Raw genomic sequence first — 16,819 nt, forward strand, 5'->3', positions numbered from 1 at the left:
TGCATCATTTCCAATCCCCCATATTTTTTGGGGTAAATATATATATCCATTCACGTATGCATACATATACACATATATACATACACATACCTACATAGACATACATACTTTTTTTAAAGAGTATACCTTTATTAATATTCCCCGCAAACCCTACCACCGATCCCCCAATTGGAGTAAACTGATAAACATTTCTGTTTTTACCTTCATTTTATACATCTTATACACATCTACTTTATAATAGTTCTCTCTTGTTTGTTCTTAGTCCTTCCTCTATTTCTGTTGTCCATCCAGTTTGATTTCCACTTGTAACTGTGCTATTTCACAATAGCTCCGCACCTATACACATTTCACAGATCCCGTATGAAGATCCCGTGAAGATCCCGTGAAGTACATTGTGTGTGTGAGTGAGTTCAAGACACACACCCAAACTGTCACGTCAGCTGCTCCCAGTAATATTCCATGCTATGTGGTAGAGGCGTGGCAGTGTCATTTTCGGGTCCCAGGGTGAAAATCGTCAGCTTTTGCATGGCAGCAGTCTCTGTAATAAAACCACAGGGATCTGACGTCAGAGCGGCTCAATGTGAAATGGGCCATTGGAGCAGGGAGCTGGAGAAAACGGCAGGTCTCTGCAATAATGCCTTACTGCCCTCCTGAAATTCAATTAAGCTCGTGAGACACTCCTACAATATTCTGCGCTGCCCTTTTCCCATCTGAGCTCATGGCAGAGACACAGAACAAAATACCTGCTGCAAACAGAATAGCTGCGGCACACACATACACACATACAGTAGTAATTGCCTCCGTTTTGATGATGCTGCGAGCTCAGCGCTGTCTCTTTCTGCTCATGTAAATAGTGAAAGCTGTGACACTGTAGACATATATTTATTTTTGGTGCCGGGGTATTGTGTGTGAGAATCCAAAATTTCTATGCCCTATTTATAGTCTGAGATGGAGAATAAAAAGCAACCTTGAATAATGCAGCGGGAGATTGTCAGGTGGAATTAGGAACAGCATGTTGGCCGTTGAAAAATAGATCCTATTTTGTATGTGAGAGAGCGAGCCGGGGGGGGGGGGTCCCATGCGCGCAGCCTGCTCAAGTGTGAATAGGCCATTAGGGGAGGCTTTGCTGTGGCTGACATCTCAAACCCACCACTCCAAAGCGCTTTCCCTCAGGAGCTTAGCGAGATGGACACCACTGTCCTCTCTTCATAGGTCGGTCCACACAAGAATGGAGCTCATTATCAAAGGGCTTTCCCATAGAAATATAATTCTATATCTATGGGGTATTCACTGTTGTGACGATGGGGGAAGTTATGGGGTCCTTTATGAGACCAGCATGTTGTCTTGACCTCTGCCAGCCCTAACCGGGTCTACTGTATACAGTGTGGTAGAATCACAATCCAAGGACCTCCCAAAGCAGATGGAACTAAGCTACCTTACGTGTTCATTTATCATGTAAACAAGAGGAGGATGCATCAGTGGAGGGACCGCACACACAGTCCTGCTTGCACACCCTGTCAAGGAAAAAAGTAATTGTGTTTAGCACACTCCATTACAGTGCATTATTTCTGGGTTTTAGCGAGACACCTCTGCCCAGTGGGACCTATCGAGGCTGGGGCGTTAACTCCTCTCTGTGTGACCCGCTAACCCAGCACAGCTTGGTTCAGAATACCGCAGGCTGCTGTATAGTCTGGCTGGAGGTTAGATAGGGCTCCTGTGCTGGGTTTCGTGACAGAGAGAGGGAGAGAAAGCCAAGAGTGGAGGAGTGATGTGCCACAGCCGCCAGGATTTTCATGGCTATGCTGGCAAGGAAATTGATCATTCCCCTAACCTCACATCTCCCCTTCCTTCCCATGGCCCAATTCCGTGGCAGCGACTGCTTGCCTCTGCAGAGTGTCAGTCAAAAGTGACGATGGGGGCTTTAGAATGTCACTGTTTAGTCACCGGGATCTGAGTAGGACCTCGTCTTAGGCAACATGCGGAGAGGGATTCTGCAGGAGTGCTACTGTTGAGCATCTCCTCGTCTCTGTCAGGAGAGGATGGCGTGGTGTGCGGGCGACGATTTGAGAATGCTGACATTAACACACACAAACACACCACTCGACGCTGGGGCAGTGGTGTTGAAGTCAGCGTGAATAAAGCTGGGCTGTTTTTCCTGTCCCAGAGGCCGACCGTCCAGAGGCCATGCCATCTGCCCGGTTGGGGAAGGAGGCACCCGTTTCTCTCTCTTCCTGCCCCCTTTGCCCACACCATACTCCCACCCCGGCCTCAGTCCCAGCTGTAGTCACACACTCCCTCCCCCACTGATGCCAAGGCACGTGACTGCAGCTCCAAACTGATTTACCCCTCCAGAGATTTCTCTTGTCCATCGCTACTCCGTTTGAACAGTGGCAGTATTTACGGTGCTGTAGCGTAGTAGACCTGAGCTGCCAGAGTCAGCAGAGGAGCAGACCAGGGGCTTAGCATGCAGCAGGCAGGCACGCTGTGTCAGAGGAGCAGACCAGGGGCTTAGCATGCAGCCGGCAGGCACGCTGTGTCAGAGGAGAAGACCAGGGGCTTAGCATGCAGCCGGCAGGCACGCTGTGTCAGAGGAGAAGACCAGGGGCTTAGCATGCAGCAGGCAGGCACGCTGTGTCAGAGGAGCCTCAGGATGAAAAAAAATAATTAATTCTCACCTTTGACCCCTTCGTGCGTGGAGCAAGCAGAAAAACATGGAGACACACGTCTGCCCTCTGGCGTAATGAGTGGACGGCAGCATTACCTAAAAGGTCACTTAGTTCATCTGTAAATAGAGTACACAATCAGCAGACCATGCCAGTGTGTGCATGTATGCGCATTTGTCTGTTTGTAGTGTGTGTCTCACATGGATTGGTTGGTGTTTTTGTGTGTTCAGTATGTTTTTGGCGTACCGGTTACAGGTAATTTGTCAAGACACCCTACTCTGATGGGTACATGTGTTCCATGTTCAGTGACTCTTGGATATGGACACAACGCTTCCATCCATGTGACCAATGTGTGTACTGAAATGCCAAAAGTCACATGTGCAGTGCCCTTACAATACGAAACGCCCCTGGGGATTTAGTCCTTTTTGAATTTGTAAGCATTTCTAAATGGCTATGTTAAATGGAGGTCTACCACATCATGTCAGGCCTAGATCTGCCTCTGGGCTTTTGCTTGTAGTATGAGCCTTGTGCACACGTCACCACTGCAGCTCGATATCTGGAAATCTGGGGGAAGTTGCGTAACGCCAGGAGAAAGGTTATAGTTTTTATTTCTATTTGTTTTTATTTTAAGTTCAATTTTGTTTCAGTTAGTTTTAAGACCTGATTTGCTAGTTATATTTAGTTCTTGTGTTGCACAGAAAGCATGCGTGAGGCTAGGAGACATTTGTGTTGTATTGTTTTTTAGGATGTCACTTTTTTGCAACCTGGGGGCAGTAATACATAAGGTGATGTTTCAGGTCATAGGTTAGGTTTAAATTATAAAGTCAATATCAATGTGACTTGAATTTTAATGGAATATCGCCGAGGCTGGAGCAAAAAATATGGTGGAAGGAAACTCTCTCCCATGTTTACAACAATCCAATGCTTTTTAACTTTAGTAGTACATGTACCTAGAATCACGTTATCTACCTAGACAATATTTTCCCTGTTAGCGAGTGGTGTCAGAAGCCCCCAACCCAATCAAAAACATGTATACAGTGCCTGTCAAAAGTTTGGACCCCTACTCATTCAAGTTTTTTTTTTAATTTTTTACTATTTTCTACATTGTAGAATAATAGTGAAGACATCAAACTAGGAAATAACATGTAGTACTAACCAAAAAAGAGTTAAACAAATCAAAATATATTTTAGGTTTTAGAGTCTTCAAAGTAGCCACTTTTTGCCTGGATGACAGCTTTGCACACTCTTGGCATTCTCTCAACCAGATTCAAGAGAAATGCTTTTCAACAGACTTAAAAGAGTTCCCACACTTGTTGGCTGCTTTTACTTCACTCTGAGGGACTCATCCCAAACCATCTCAATTGGGTTGAGGTGAGGTGATTGTGGAGGCCAGGTCATCTGATGCAGCACTCCATCACTCTCCTTCTTGGTCAAATAACCCTTACACAGCCTGGGGGTGTGTTGGGTCATTGTCCTGTTGAAAAACAAATGATAGTCCCACTAAGCGCAAACCAGATGGGATGGCGTATCGCTGCAGAATGCTGTGGTAGCCATGCTGGTTAAGTGTGCCTTGAATTCTAAATGAATCACACAGTGTCACCAACAAAGCATCCCCACACTATCACACCTCCTCCATGCTTCACGGTGGGAACCACACATCCGTTCACCTACTCTGCTTCTCACAAAGACACAGCGTTTGTAACCAAAAATCTAAAATTTGGACTCATCAGACCAAAAGGACAGATTTCCACCGGTCTAATGTCCATTGCTCGTGTTTCTTGGCTCAAGCAAGTCTCTTCTTATTATTGGTTTCCTTTAGTAGTGGTTTCTTTGCAGCAATTTGACCATGAAAGCCTGATTTCATGCAGTCTCCTCTGAACAGATGATATTGATGTGTCTGTTACTTGAACTCTGAAGCATTTATTTGGGCTACAATCTGAGGTGCAGTTTAACTCTAATGAACTTAATTCTGGGTCTTCCATTCCTGTGGCTGTCCTCATGAAAGCCAATTTCATCATATCGCTTAATTGGTTTTGCGACTGCACTTGAAGAAACTTTTAAAGTTCTTGACATTTTCAGAACTGACTGACTTTAATGTCTTAAAGTAATGATGGACTGTGATTTCTCTTCGCTTATTTGAGCTGTTCTTGCCATAATATGGACTTGTTTTTTTACCAAATAGGGCTAACTTCTGTATACCACCACTACCTTGTCAGAACACAACTGATTGGCTCAAACGCATTAAGAAGGAAAGAAATTCCACAAATTAACAAGGCACATCTGTTAATTGAAATGCATTCCAGGTGACTACCTTATGAAGCTGGTTGAGAGAATGCCAAGAGTGTGCAAAGGGTGGCTACTTTGAAGAATCTGAAATATAAAATATATTTTGATTTAACACTTTTGGTTACTGCATGATTCCATGTGTTATTTTATAGTTTGTCTTCACTATTATTCTACAATGTAGAACATAGTCAAAGTAAAGAAAAACCCTGGAATGAGTAGGTGTGTTATAACTTTTGACTGGTACTGTGTGTGTATATATATATATATATATATATATATAATTTATTTTTGGTTGGGGACTGCGGGTGTGGGTCCTTCGCCACTGCTGTTAGGCCTAGCTTGTGCATCCCTATCTATTTGAAACATCTGCATTTACCCACCAGATTCAGTAGCTTTAAAAACCCTTATTTCATGATGGTTTTTATTTTATTTTTGTTTGTTTTGATGACAAGGATAGTTTTAGTTTGTGACGGGTTTGTTAATTTTATTTCAGTTTACTAAATAGTTTTTTCATGATTAGCTTTCATTTTAGTTTACTATAATAACCTTGGCCGGGAGTAGGAGCACTTTGTTTGTAAACGGCTGCGAGGGAGGTGACCGTACCTACCGATCACTCTCCCACGTTTACCCACCATTGTGACCTTGAAGGATTCACGGCAATCATCTGGGGTGCATCGGAGAAATCATTCGAAGTAAATCAAGCAGGAGAGGAGAGCGCAGCCCCAGCCCCATTCTCCAGATTGATCCTGGTAAATAATAAACCAGCGGCCATGACTAATCCCCCAACAATAGTTGTGAAACGGAAAGTGAAGAGCAGTAGCATCCCGATTTGTCTGCCACAGAGACTCATGCTGGGATGAGGGGTCGGGGGGTTGGTATTGAGGAGTGGTGTGTGTAGATTGACATCACTGATACATCACTCATCGCAGCATGTGTTGGGTAAGGGGGGTTGGATGGAGCACAGAGCAAGGCTTGCTGTGACATCAGAGAGACCTGGTGATAAACACTCCCAGACCCACAGTGTGGAGTGTGAGTGACTTGACTGAGAAAGCAGGTTGCCAGCCAACCCTGCTCCATTCAAATAGAGAGCTGCCTCTCAATAATTAAGACTATCTAGATCGCCACACAGTTCAATACTAGGCTACATCTCATTGAATCTATCTAATCTTGGTCTCAGTGAAGAGCCAATTCTGCCCCTCTGTCTTTTTTCTGATTTGTTGGTTCATTTCTTTAGCGGGTGTAACAAATAGTCATGTCAGTCATGCTTTGTTTTGACAGGATTGATTTACCCATGTTTCTGGATCTGCTCGATCCTATAGTCATTTTATTGTGTTCCGTGCCTACTAGCAATCATCCTGCTATTTGATTATACTCATTTAATCAGATTAATCTCTGGTAAACTCTAGCAATCAGAATAGGCTGAAGACAGAGGTTGGTTCTTGGTTGTTAGACATCTCAAGCACACACACACACACACACACACACACACACACACACACACACACACACACACACACACACACACACACAGTGTATTGATATTGGAGATCTGATAGCCCCTGGGTTTTTCCATTGCTAATGCTTTTTGCTTATGAATAATTTGATGTTCCTACTTGTACCCAGCCTCTCAGGCTCTGTGCAGACCTGGAGAACTCAGTCAAGGGTAACGTTGCAGAGCATTCCTCCAAACTTTTTCAGTAGAGAGATGGTGCTTATATTTATTAAGTTAATGCTGCACTTCAGATCAGCCTGCCTGCCCAGATCCAACTCCCTTCCCAGTCAGTGAAATAAGACCAGTCCTCATGCTGCTCCCTGTTGCAGAGGGAAACTTTCAGAAGTTTCGGTGTGTTGCCTGTTCAGAAATATGCCCAACAAAGAAATGGTATTAGTTTCAGTGTCATTGCACTCACCCTTTGTCATTTACAGTGTGAACCATGGGGTATTTCAAGGGATTTTATTTCCAAAGCTGGCTGGCTCTCACTTCACCATTCCATAATCTGGGCCATTGGACAGCGGTTTAGTGATGTTACATTAGGATTATATTGAAGGCAGAACAAAGGGCAAATTTGATTGAATTATCCGTGCATTATACTCATTGTCCTCCAATGTGTCATGGAAGGAACATTTACATTTCCCAGCATATTTTATGCATTCCATAGCCTATAACTAGGGCCCGTACATGCGTACAGGAAAAACTCCTGGCCCTACTAAATGGCTGTAAACCAGAAATGAGTTTGAATAATGTTACTGCTGGTAAATGTGCTGCATGTTTTTTCTGAGACTCATGGCTGTTCTAATCCACAGGTGATCCACAAACACTTCTACCTGAAGCGGGTAGAGGTCATGGCGCAGTGTGAGGAGTGGATCGCAGACATCCAGCAGCACAGCAGTGACAAGAGAGTGGGCCGCACCATGTCCCATCACGCTGCTGCATTGAAGGTAAACAAACGCACTCTTCAGCTACAGGAGAACCTTGCACCATATCAGAACGTTGTCCTTCACCACAGAAGGTAACACCTCATCCCCCTTTCACTTACGTTTACACACACAAGCACACACAGTTCTGGTTTGTGTTAATGAGGTCTGAATTGGTCCCTCAGGGCGACATCCCTGATGTTTATGCATGGTGGGCAAGCTTGATTCATGCCACAGCTGGCTTCCCCCTCTGACCGTCGTGAGGCGGCCCGAGCAGATAAGGGGCCGGCGTCCTACTTCACTCAGCGCTCACTGGTAGCAAGGCTCCCTTCTTCCGGCTGTTAATAGCCACAATTAATACCCAGTGTAAATAATCTCCCAGACACCCTGATAAAGACTAAAGGACCACAGCAAGCTGCTCACATTGCTGTGGCAGCACCCAGTGCTGTTTTTAAAGCAGGGCCACAGATCTTTGTAGTCCCAATATCTTCAGGGCTTTTTTTCTCTTGCTCCAGCAAATAGGTTCAGATTCTGAAATGATGGGTTGATCTTTAGTGCACGATCTTGATTCCTTTCTCCTGGTATTTTTTTTTAAGGTGATGTGTGAGAAGTGGTCCCTTTTTTCATGACTTAAGTGGTATCCAAGATACTCTGCTTTGGCAGTGAAAGGGCAACTGGAATGGATTAATGTGAGCTCCATGTGTATTTTAGACAACTTAAATGGTGGGTTTGAAGTTTGTATTGGTTTGGAAGAGCATTTAGTTCACAGGCTTTGTCATTATTGTTGGGAAGAGTATACATCTGTTTCCTCATCAGAGCCCATGTTTGTACTTGCCTCCTCACAGCATATAGTAGCTCTGAACTGAGCCCTATGTGATAACTCTGTCCTCTTTCCCCATCCAGAGGCACACGGCCCAGCTACGAGAGGAACTGCTGAAGCTGCCCTGCCCTGAGGGCCTGGAGCCTGACGGGGAGGAGTTCTCAGACAAGAGTGCCGCCCTCGTGGTCAAGGAGCTGCCCAATCAGGATGCGGAGAAGCCGAGTGGCAGCCAAGACGGCACCTGCAGTGAGGGCCCGCTATGAGTCCCGCCCCTCCTTGCTCCTCTCCACTCTAAGCCGCGGCCACTCCTCCTCACAACTATTACTATTGTTATTAAATAGACTTTGACGGCTTCGAAGCACAAGCCACCATTTTGTCAATATTTGTATGTAAGAATCTAATTATGTAATGGCTGAATAAAGAGGACAAAAAAACTAGATGAGAATGAAACAGCTTACAAACCAACAAAAATAAGACAAAACTCCGAACTATGCTATGCCCTTAAGGAAACAGTCGGCAAACAAATGACCTTTTTATTTTTACCTGTAAAACAGTGTAAACTCTTTGTGCTTTTTTTTTTTCAATTGTGAAATAACCACTGATTGGTATGTTATTAAATTTGTTTATGTATACATAATGACAGAGGAAATCACTGAATATATAAGGGAACTAGCCTACCATTTAGAGAATAATGTTTACTGAATGTTCATTTCAATTGTTTGGACTGTTAGTGCAAGGACAGTTGTAACCAGGAATATATTGGTCGTTCTTTAAGTATACTATTTAAAAGAAAACATACACTTTCCTGAATTTGAGAAATCTTCTGGTTGCCCATTGACATCGCTTTTTTGATTTCTACAGGATCCTGTAAACTTCAATAAAGGCTGAAATATACATTCTTAATTGCAATGATTACTTGTTACCCTTTTTACAGGCTGTTCAAAAACGCTATGAGCAAGTTTTTTTTGCCTCTAATTCTCAATGCAAGTTTAATAAATGCAACCTGTTTTACTTTTCCCGGATATATACATTGATCTGATTTTGTAGATAAGAGTCTGAGTATGTAAGATGTTTGGGATATGTACCGGTATGTGAAGGCTTCTGAATGTGTGACTTTGTGTGTTTTCAACAATCCCACTAAGATACAAAACTGCTATGTGCCTTTTATCAACATTGACATACCGAATACTTTGAAAAAGCTAATTCACTGATTATTTGACATTTCTACACATTGATCGTTCCGCTCTGTCTGAAAAAGGTTGATTCCGGTGAAAGAAAAAGCACTTAATATTTTACTCACTCCCGGTTCAGTCACATACTCCTTTTGGTAGGACATTAAATGGAGCTTGAAAATGTGGATTGATTGTGCAAATGCTTCTTTCTGCGTTGTTGAACACAACTTGGACTTGAACCTCTTAAGGAAAACATGGTACCAATCCACATGGGAGCATAAGCTGCTACTGTAAAGTGACTTGGAAGGCCCAGTGCTTATTTTCAGTGCAGGGAAATGGGCCATCTATATGGGTGAAATATTAAACTGAAGTATTTAGATTTTTCTCTTTTTTTTCTTTGCTGGTGCAGTTTGTCACCATCCGCAGCTAACTGTCAGTCCTCTGTTCTCCTATCCTCCTTAACATAAGAGAAGCTTATATCGGCTTGTGCATTTCACTGTCGTGGAACGAAATTACCAAAGTCAACATCCAGCTTGATTCAGTGTGAATTGGCTGGCTGTATGTTGCCTTAGGTGTCTCCTAAGCAAATATACACAGAGTGGACATAACATTAAGAACAATGTCCTAGTATGTAGTTGCTCCTCCCCCTTTGTCCTCAGAACAGCCTCAATTAATTGGGGCATGGACTCTACAATGTGTCAAAAGCATTCCACAGGGATGCTGGCCCATGACTCCAATGCTTCCCACAGTTGTGTGAAGTTGGCTGGTTGTCCTGAGGGTAGTGGACCATTCTTGATACTCACAGGAAATGTGAAAAGCTCAGCAGCGTTGCAGTTCTTGAGACACACCGGTGCGCCTGGCACCTACTACCGTACTCAAAGGCACTTAAATATTTTGTCTTGCCCATTCACCCTCTGAATGGCACACATACACAATGTCTTAATTGTCTCCTGGCTTAAAAATCCTTATTTATTAAACGGTCTCATCCACTTCATCTACAATGATTGTAGTAGATTTAACAAGTGACATCAAAAAGGGATCACCTGGTAAGTGTCATTGAAAGAGGTGTTTGTAAAGTTTTAGAAACTTGGTGAGTATACATCAGTGTATCTTCACAGTTCTATATGAAGACTAAGCAACATTGAGCCTCTTAAACCTCTTTCTGTTATCCCTTTCCCAAAAAGTTCTGCCTTTGGGAATGCCTTTTGTTCCTCTTGTACAGCAAGCTTGGACAAACAGGGATTATGGTGTAGAATAAAGGAGAACAGCACAGTGGATGCACTTCTGTGATTTATCCCTTCCACTATACATTATTCATCTTATGCTTTAAAACTCAGTGAAATGGGAGAAATGGCTACTGGAAAATGCATGGAGTGTAAAGCTCTGCATGGAGAATCAGCAATGGAATGCAATAAGCCTACGGGCTACACAGAGTACACGCAGCAGTGTTTGAATCAATTGTTGGGAATCTGAACCCAAATCACACCAATACTAGACAGGTGAACAGAGTTTGATGCAGTTCGTTTTTCAATCAGATTTTTGATCACATGAACCCTGTATTGCAATATATTACCCTTTCACCAATGTTTTGATTGTATACTGAACAAAAATATAAATGCAACAATTACAACAATTTTACTGAGCTACAGTTCATGTAAGGAAATCTGGAAATTGAGGCCTTAATACATCCTAATTGGTGCATTGGGAATGTATTCAGACCTCTTGACTTTTTCCACATTTTGTTACGTTACAGCCTTATGCTAAAATTGATTACATCGTTTTTTTACCTCATCAATCTACACACAATACCCCACAATGACGAAGAAAATCAGGTTGAAATACACATTTACATAAGTATTCAAACCTTTTACTCAGTACTTTGTTGAAGCACCTTTGGCAGCGATTACAGCCTTGAGTCTTGGGTATGACGCTACAAGCTTGGCACACCTGTATTTGGGGAGTCAGGTTGGATGGGGAGTGTCGCTGCACAGCTATTTTCAGGTTTCTCAAGAGATGTTAGATTGGGTTCAAGTCCAGGTTCTGGCTGGGCCACTCAAAGACATTCAGAGACTTGTCCCGAAGCCACTCCTGTGTTGTCTTAGCTGTATACTTAGGGTCGTTGTCCTGTTGGAAGGTGAAGATTCATCCCCGTCTGAGGTCCTGAGTGCTCTGGAGCAGGTTTTCATCAAGGATCTCTCTGTATTTTGCTCCGTTCATCTTTGCCTTGATCCTGACTAGTCTCCCAGTCCCTTCTGCTGAAAAACACCCCCATAGCATGATGCTGCCACCATGTTTCACCGTAGTGATGGTGCCAGGTTTCCTCCAGACGTGACTCTTGGCATTCATGCCAAAGAGTTCAATCTTGGTTTCATCAGACCAGAGAATATTGGCAAACTCCAAGCTGTCTATCATGTGCCTTTTACTGAGGAATGGCTTCCATCTGACATAAAGGCCTGATTGGTGGAGTGCTGCAGAAATGGTTGTCCTTCTGGAAGGTTCTCCCATCTCCACAGAGGAACTCTGGAGCTCTGTCAGAGTGACCATCAGGTTCTTGGTCACTTTCCTGACCAAGGTCCTTCTCCCCCAACTGCTCTGTTTGGCCGGGCGGCCAGCTCTAAGAGTCTTGGTGGTTCCAAACTTCTTCCATTTAAGAATGATGGAGACCACTGTGTTCTTGGGGACTTTCTATGCTGCAGAATTCTTTGGAACCCTTTCCCAGATCTTTGCCTCGACACAATCCTGTCTCTTTGCTAAAATGTCTAAAAACATGTTTTCGCTTTGTCATCAAGGAGTATTGTGTGTAGATTGATGAAAATTTTTTATTTAATCAATTTTAGAATAAGTATGTAAAGGAACAAAATGTGGAAAAAGTCAAGAGGTCTGAATCCTTTCCTAATGCACTGTATATTCAGAGCCATATCCCTGTAATGCTTAGAGAAGATCTAATGTCAAGCGTGATTGGAGTGCTGTGGTTGCAGGTTAACCTGCCTCATCTAAAGCCTATTATTTTGGGGTGTTGCTGTAGGCCACCAAGTGCTAACAGTCAGTATCTAGAAAATATGTGTGAAATGCTTGATAATATATGTGATGTAAACAGACGTCTACTTTCTTGGGGACCTAAATATTGACTGGTTTTAATCAAGCTGTCCGCTCAAGAGGAAGCTTCTCACTGTAACCAGTGCCTGTAATCTGGTTCAGGTTATTAATCTATTTTCCAGGGTGTTTACAAATACTACAGGAACAAGATCATCCACATGTATTAATCACATTTTTACTAATACTGTAGAACTTTGTTCTAAAGCTGTATCTGTACCCATTGGATGCAGTGATCACAATATAATGGCTATATCCAGGAAAGACAAAGTTACAAGAGCTGTGCCTAAAATAGTGTATAAGATATATAAAATATTTTGCTGTGATTCTTATGTGGATATTTGTTGGTCTGATGTGATTAATAAGGAGCATCCGACACTGCACATAATGAATTTAGGAAATTGCTTCTTCCAATTATTGACAAATATTCACCTGTTAAGAAACTGACTGTTAGAACTGTTAAGGCTCCATGGATTGATAAGGAATTTAAAAACTGTATGTTTGAGAGTGAGTGGCTAATAAGTCTGGCTGCACATCTGACTTATGTGACTAAACACAACAAAATTAAAACTGTATTATGAAGCAACGATATAAAGAATGGAGTACTTTATATTAAATACTGAGCAGAAATACAAATTCAACTCCATCTTTCAATGAATCAGATGGCTTATTCATGACAAAACCATTTGATGTTGCCAATTATTTGAATGATTGCCCACTTTTCCAATGATGTAAACTTAGGCAGGAAAGGCCAACAACGTACAGTGAGCGTATTCATGCATTAAAAAACAAATCATTAAAGAAAAGCATAGGTTAGAATTTTGTAAAGTTAGTGTGGGAGAGGTAGATACATTGTTATCGATCAATAATGACAAACCTGGTATTGCAACTTAGATGGAAAGCTACTGAAGATGGTAGCTGACTCTATGGTCTCTCCTATCTGTCATATCTTCAATCTGAGTCTAGAGGAAGGTGTTTGTCCTCAGGCCTGGAGGGAAGCCAAAGTCATTCCGCTACCCAAGAGTGGTATCAGCTTGTTGCCAACTCTTAGCAACCTGTTGTAAAAAATAGTTTGACCAAATACAATGCTATTTCTCTGTAAACAAATTGACAGACTTTCAGCATGCTTACAGAGACATGTACTGCACTGACATAAATGACTGATGATTGGTTGAAAGAAATTGATAAAACACTACATCACCAAAAGTATGTGGACACCTGCACGTCTAACATCTCATTCCAAAATCATGGGCATTAATATGGTGTTGGCCACCCCTTTGCTGCTATAACAACCTCCACTCTTCTGGGAAGGCTTTCCACTAGATGTTGGAACATTGTTTCAGGGACTTGCTTCCAATTAGCCACAAGAGCATTAGTGAAGTCGGGCACTGATGTTGGCCGATTAGGCCTGGCTCGCAGTCGCCAGTCAAGTTCTTCCGCACTGATTTCGTTTAACCATTTCTGTATGGACCTCGCTTTGTGCATGGGGGCATTGTCATGCTAAAAAAAGAAAGGGCCTTCGCCAAACTGTTGCCACAAAATTGGAAGTACCGAATAATCTAGAATGTCATTGTATGCAGTATCATTAAGATTTCCATTCACTGGAAGTAAGGGGCCTAGCCCGAACCATGAAAAACAGCCCCATACCATTATTTCTCCTCCACCAAACTTTACAGGTGCATTGGGGCAGGTAGCGTTCTCCTGGCATCCATCAAACCCAGATTAGTCCATCGTACTGCCTGATGGTTAAGCGTAATTCATCACTCCAGAGAACGCTTTTCCACTGTGCTATAATCCAGTGGCTGCGAGCTTTACAACACTCCAGCCCACGCTTGGCATTGAACATTGGTGATCTTAGGCTTATGTGCGGCTGCTCGACCATAGAAACCCTTTTCCATCCACTAATTGGAAAGGTTGTCCACATACATAGTGTAAGAAGATTGTGGGAGCTGTGCTGTTAGATTTCAGTGCAGCCTTTGATTACCTGTTGTTGAGAAAACGTATGTTTTATGGATGTTCAACCTTATTGTGGATTCATAGCTATCTATCTAATATAACTCAGAGGGTTTTCTTTCATAGAAGCCTCTGTAAAGTCAAACATGTAGGGTGTGGTATACCGCAGGCCCTCTTCCCTTGTCTATTTTTAATTTGTTTTATTCTTTTGTCCTCTTCGGAGGACACACATCTTTTTTTCTTAGCTTTTCTGCTACATATACATTTTACATATATATTTTCTATTTTCACCAATGACCTGTAACTGGCATTAAATGAAGCCTGTGTGTCCTTGTATGCTGACAATTCAACCATATACGTGTGAGCAACCACAGCAAATGTAGTCACTGCAACCCTTAACAAGGAGTTGCAGTCAGTCTTGGAATGGGTGGCCAGTAATAAACTGGTTCTGAACCTCTCTAAAACTAAGAGCATTGTATTTGGTACAAATCATTCCCTAAGCTCTAGACCTCAGCTGAATCAGGTAATGAATGGTGTGGCTTTTGAACAAATTGAGGAGACTAAATTACTTGGTATTACCTTAGATTGCAAACTGTCATGGTCAAAACATATAGATTCAATGGTTGTAAAGATGGGTAGAAGTCTGTGCATAATAAAGGGATGCTATGCTTTTTTGACACCACACACCAGAAAGCAAGTCCTGCTGGCTCTAGTTTGTCTTATTTTGATTATTGTTTAGTCATGTAGTCAAGTGCTGCAGCTGGTCCAGAACAGAGCGGCACATCTTGCTCTTCATTGTAATCAGAGTGCTAATATAAATACTATACCTTTGCCTTTGATTAATTGAAAAGGAAACTCTCTCTCCTTTTCAAACAAGCATTGCAGAGCTGGTTACAATGTCAATTTCATCCCCCAGAAAAGATAGAACAAATATAACAGATATTATGGTTGAACTGAAATGTGCTGGTTGATAAAAGACCTGTATTTATGGAAAATATGTTTGAACATTTTATTTTGTTTTTAAATTATATTGTAAATAGGAATGGTACAGTTATGTCTTTCATGAAGCTATCGGAATTGTATGGGAAGGTCTGCTCAATCCAAGATTACAACCAACTGATTCCAGCATTACCCCAAAAATGTAGGAGGCAGGTGGCAGCGGGAGGAGGTAGGAAACTGGTCTGTCTGCCCAATATAAAGGATCGAAACTGTCAGAGGAACAAAAAATATGATAAATAGGAAAGTATAACAGTTTCATTTGAAGACCAAGATGTTGACAGCTGTGCAATACAAATTGTAAAATAGCTAGGAAGAGATTTTTGATGTACCAATTCCATGGCACAGGGTTTATGAGTTGATATATATAAAATTGTGCAAGATCCAAGACTTTGTGCTTTTCAGCTAAAATTATTGTACAGCATTCTTGCCACCAAATAAATGTAGAATATTTGGGGCATAAAATCATTTCAGCTCTGCAGATTTTGTTGTAAGGATACAGAATCAATAGACCATTTGTTCTGGTATTGCCCTCAGGTTCAGGAATGTCTGAAAAAACACAACATTAATCTCAAATTTAACCTTAGAAATAACATTGTTGAGAGATCTGGTTAGTCGATTTCTAATATACTAATACTCTTACTGAAAGTGTTTTTTTTCAACTCACAATATGTGGATTCTATTCGATTAGATAGATTCAAATTGTATGTTAAACATCACAGTATAGTTGAAAGATATGACGCGTAGAAACCCGAAGAGGGTGGCCAGCATTGATAGGTGTGATGGGCTGTGGGAACTGAGGGTTGGGAGTGGGAGTGGAACTGGAGACGAGTGGGAGTGGAGTTGTTGGGCGGGGGACAGAGTCAAATATATTAAATTCTAAATAAAACAACAACAAAAAGTCTGTTTGATTGATACTGAGGGGAAACGCAGTTACATCCAATGCCTGTTTGCCTGAGGCTGATGCTGCGCAGGTGCTTGTACACGAGTGCACATGCATACACGTGTGCACACACACATACACACATGTAAATAGTGCAACACATGCACTTAAACGCATTCAGTCGGCCCTGCTGTTTAGATTTCTATTGTCATTGATGTCTTTTTTTTGCATTGTTTTCTGTTTTCACATTTTTTTCTCTTTTGTTCATTTTGGTTGAGGGACAGCTCTCTGGGAACTGTGGGGGGGATCTTGGATGGTTGAGGGGCAGCTCTCTGGGAACTATGGGGGGGATCTTGGATGGTTGGTGGCCTGGCGGTTGGGAGCTTGGGCCGGTGGCCGATAGGTCGCTTGTCCGGGTCCCCGATTTGACTTGATGAGAAAATGAAAATGCTTGAAAATGACCAGTGGGCGGGCGAATGGCGCCTTATAAGGACGAGAGGGGCTTGCCTCATTTGCCAGATGTGTGATTGGTTCTTCA

The 16,819-nt window shown here is 42.4% G+C and overlaps 1 protein-coding gene across 20 annotated transcripts in view; it reads left to right on the plus strand.

Annotated features, from left to right (window-relative positions):
• The window catches only part of birc6 (baculoviral IAP repeat containing 6), a 154,206-nt gene extending 145,006 nt beyond the window's left edge, over nucleotides 1-9,200 (plus strand). For all 20 annotated transcript variants that reach the window (XM_055902246.1, XM_055902249.1, XM_055902251.1 and 17 more), the window contains 2 exons: nucleotides 7,254-7,388; nucleotides 8,268-9,200. In XM_055902246.1, coding sequence (XP_055758221.1) covers nucleotides 7,254-7,388; nucleotides 8,268-8,447 — 315 coding nt within the window. In that variant the 3' untranslated portion in view covers nucleotides 8,448-9,200. The remainder of the gene's footprint in view (nucleotides 1-7,253; nucleotides 7,389-8,267) is intronic.
• Nucleotides 9,201-16,819: the final 7,619 nt, after the last annotated feature.

This window comes from Salvelinus fontinalis, chromosome 37 (assembly GCF_029448725.1).
Source record: "Salvelinus fontinalis isolate EN_2023a chromosome 37, ASM2944872v1, whole genome shotgun sequence".
Lineage (NCBI taxonomy): Eukaryota > Metazoa > Chordata > Actinopteri > Salmoniformes > Salmonidae > Salvelinus > Salvelinus fontinalis.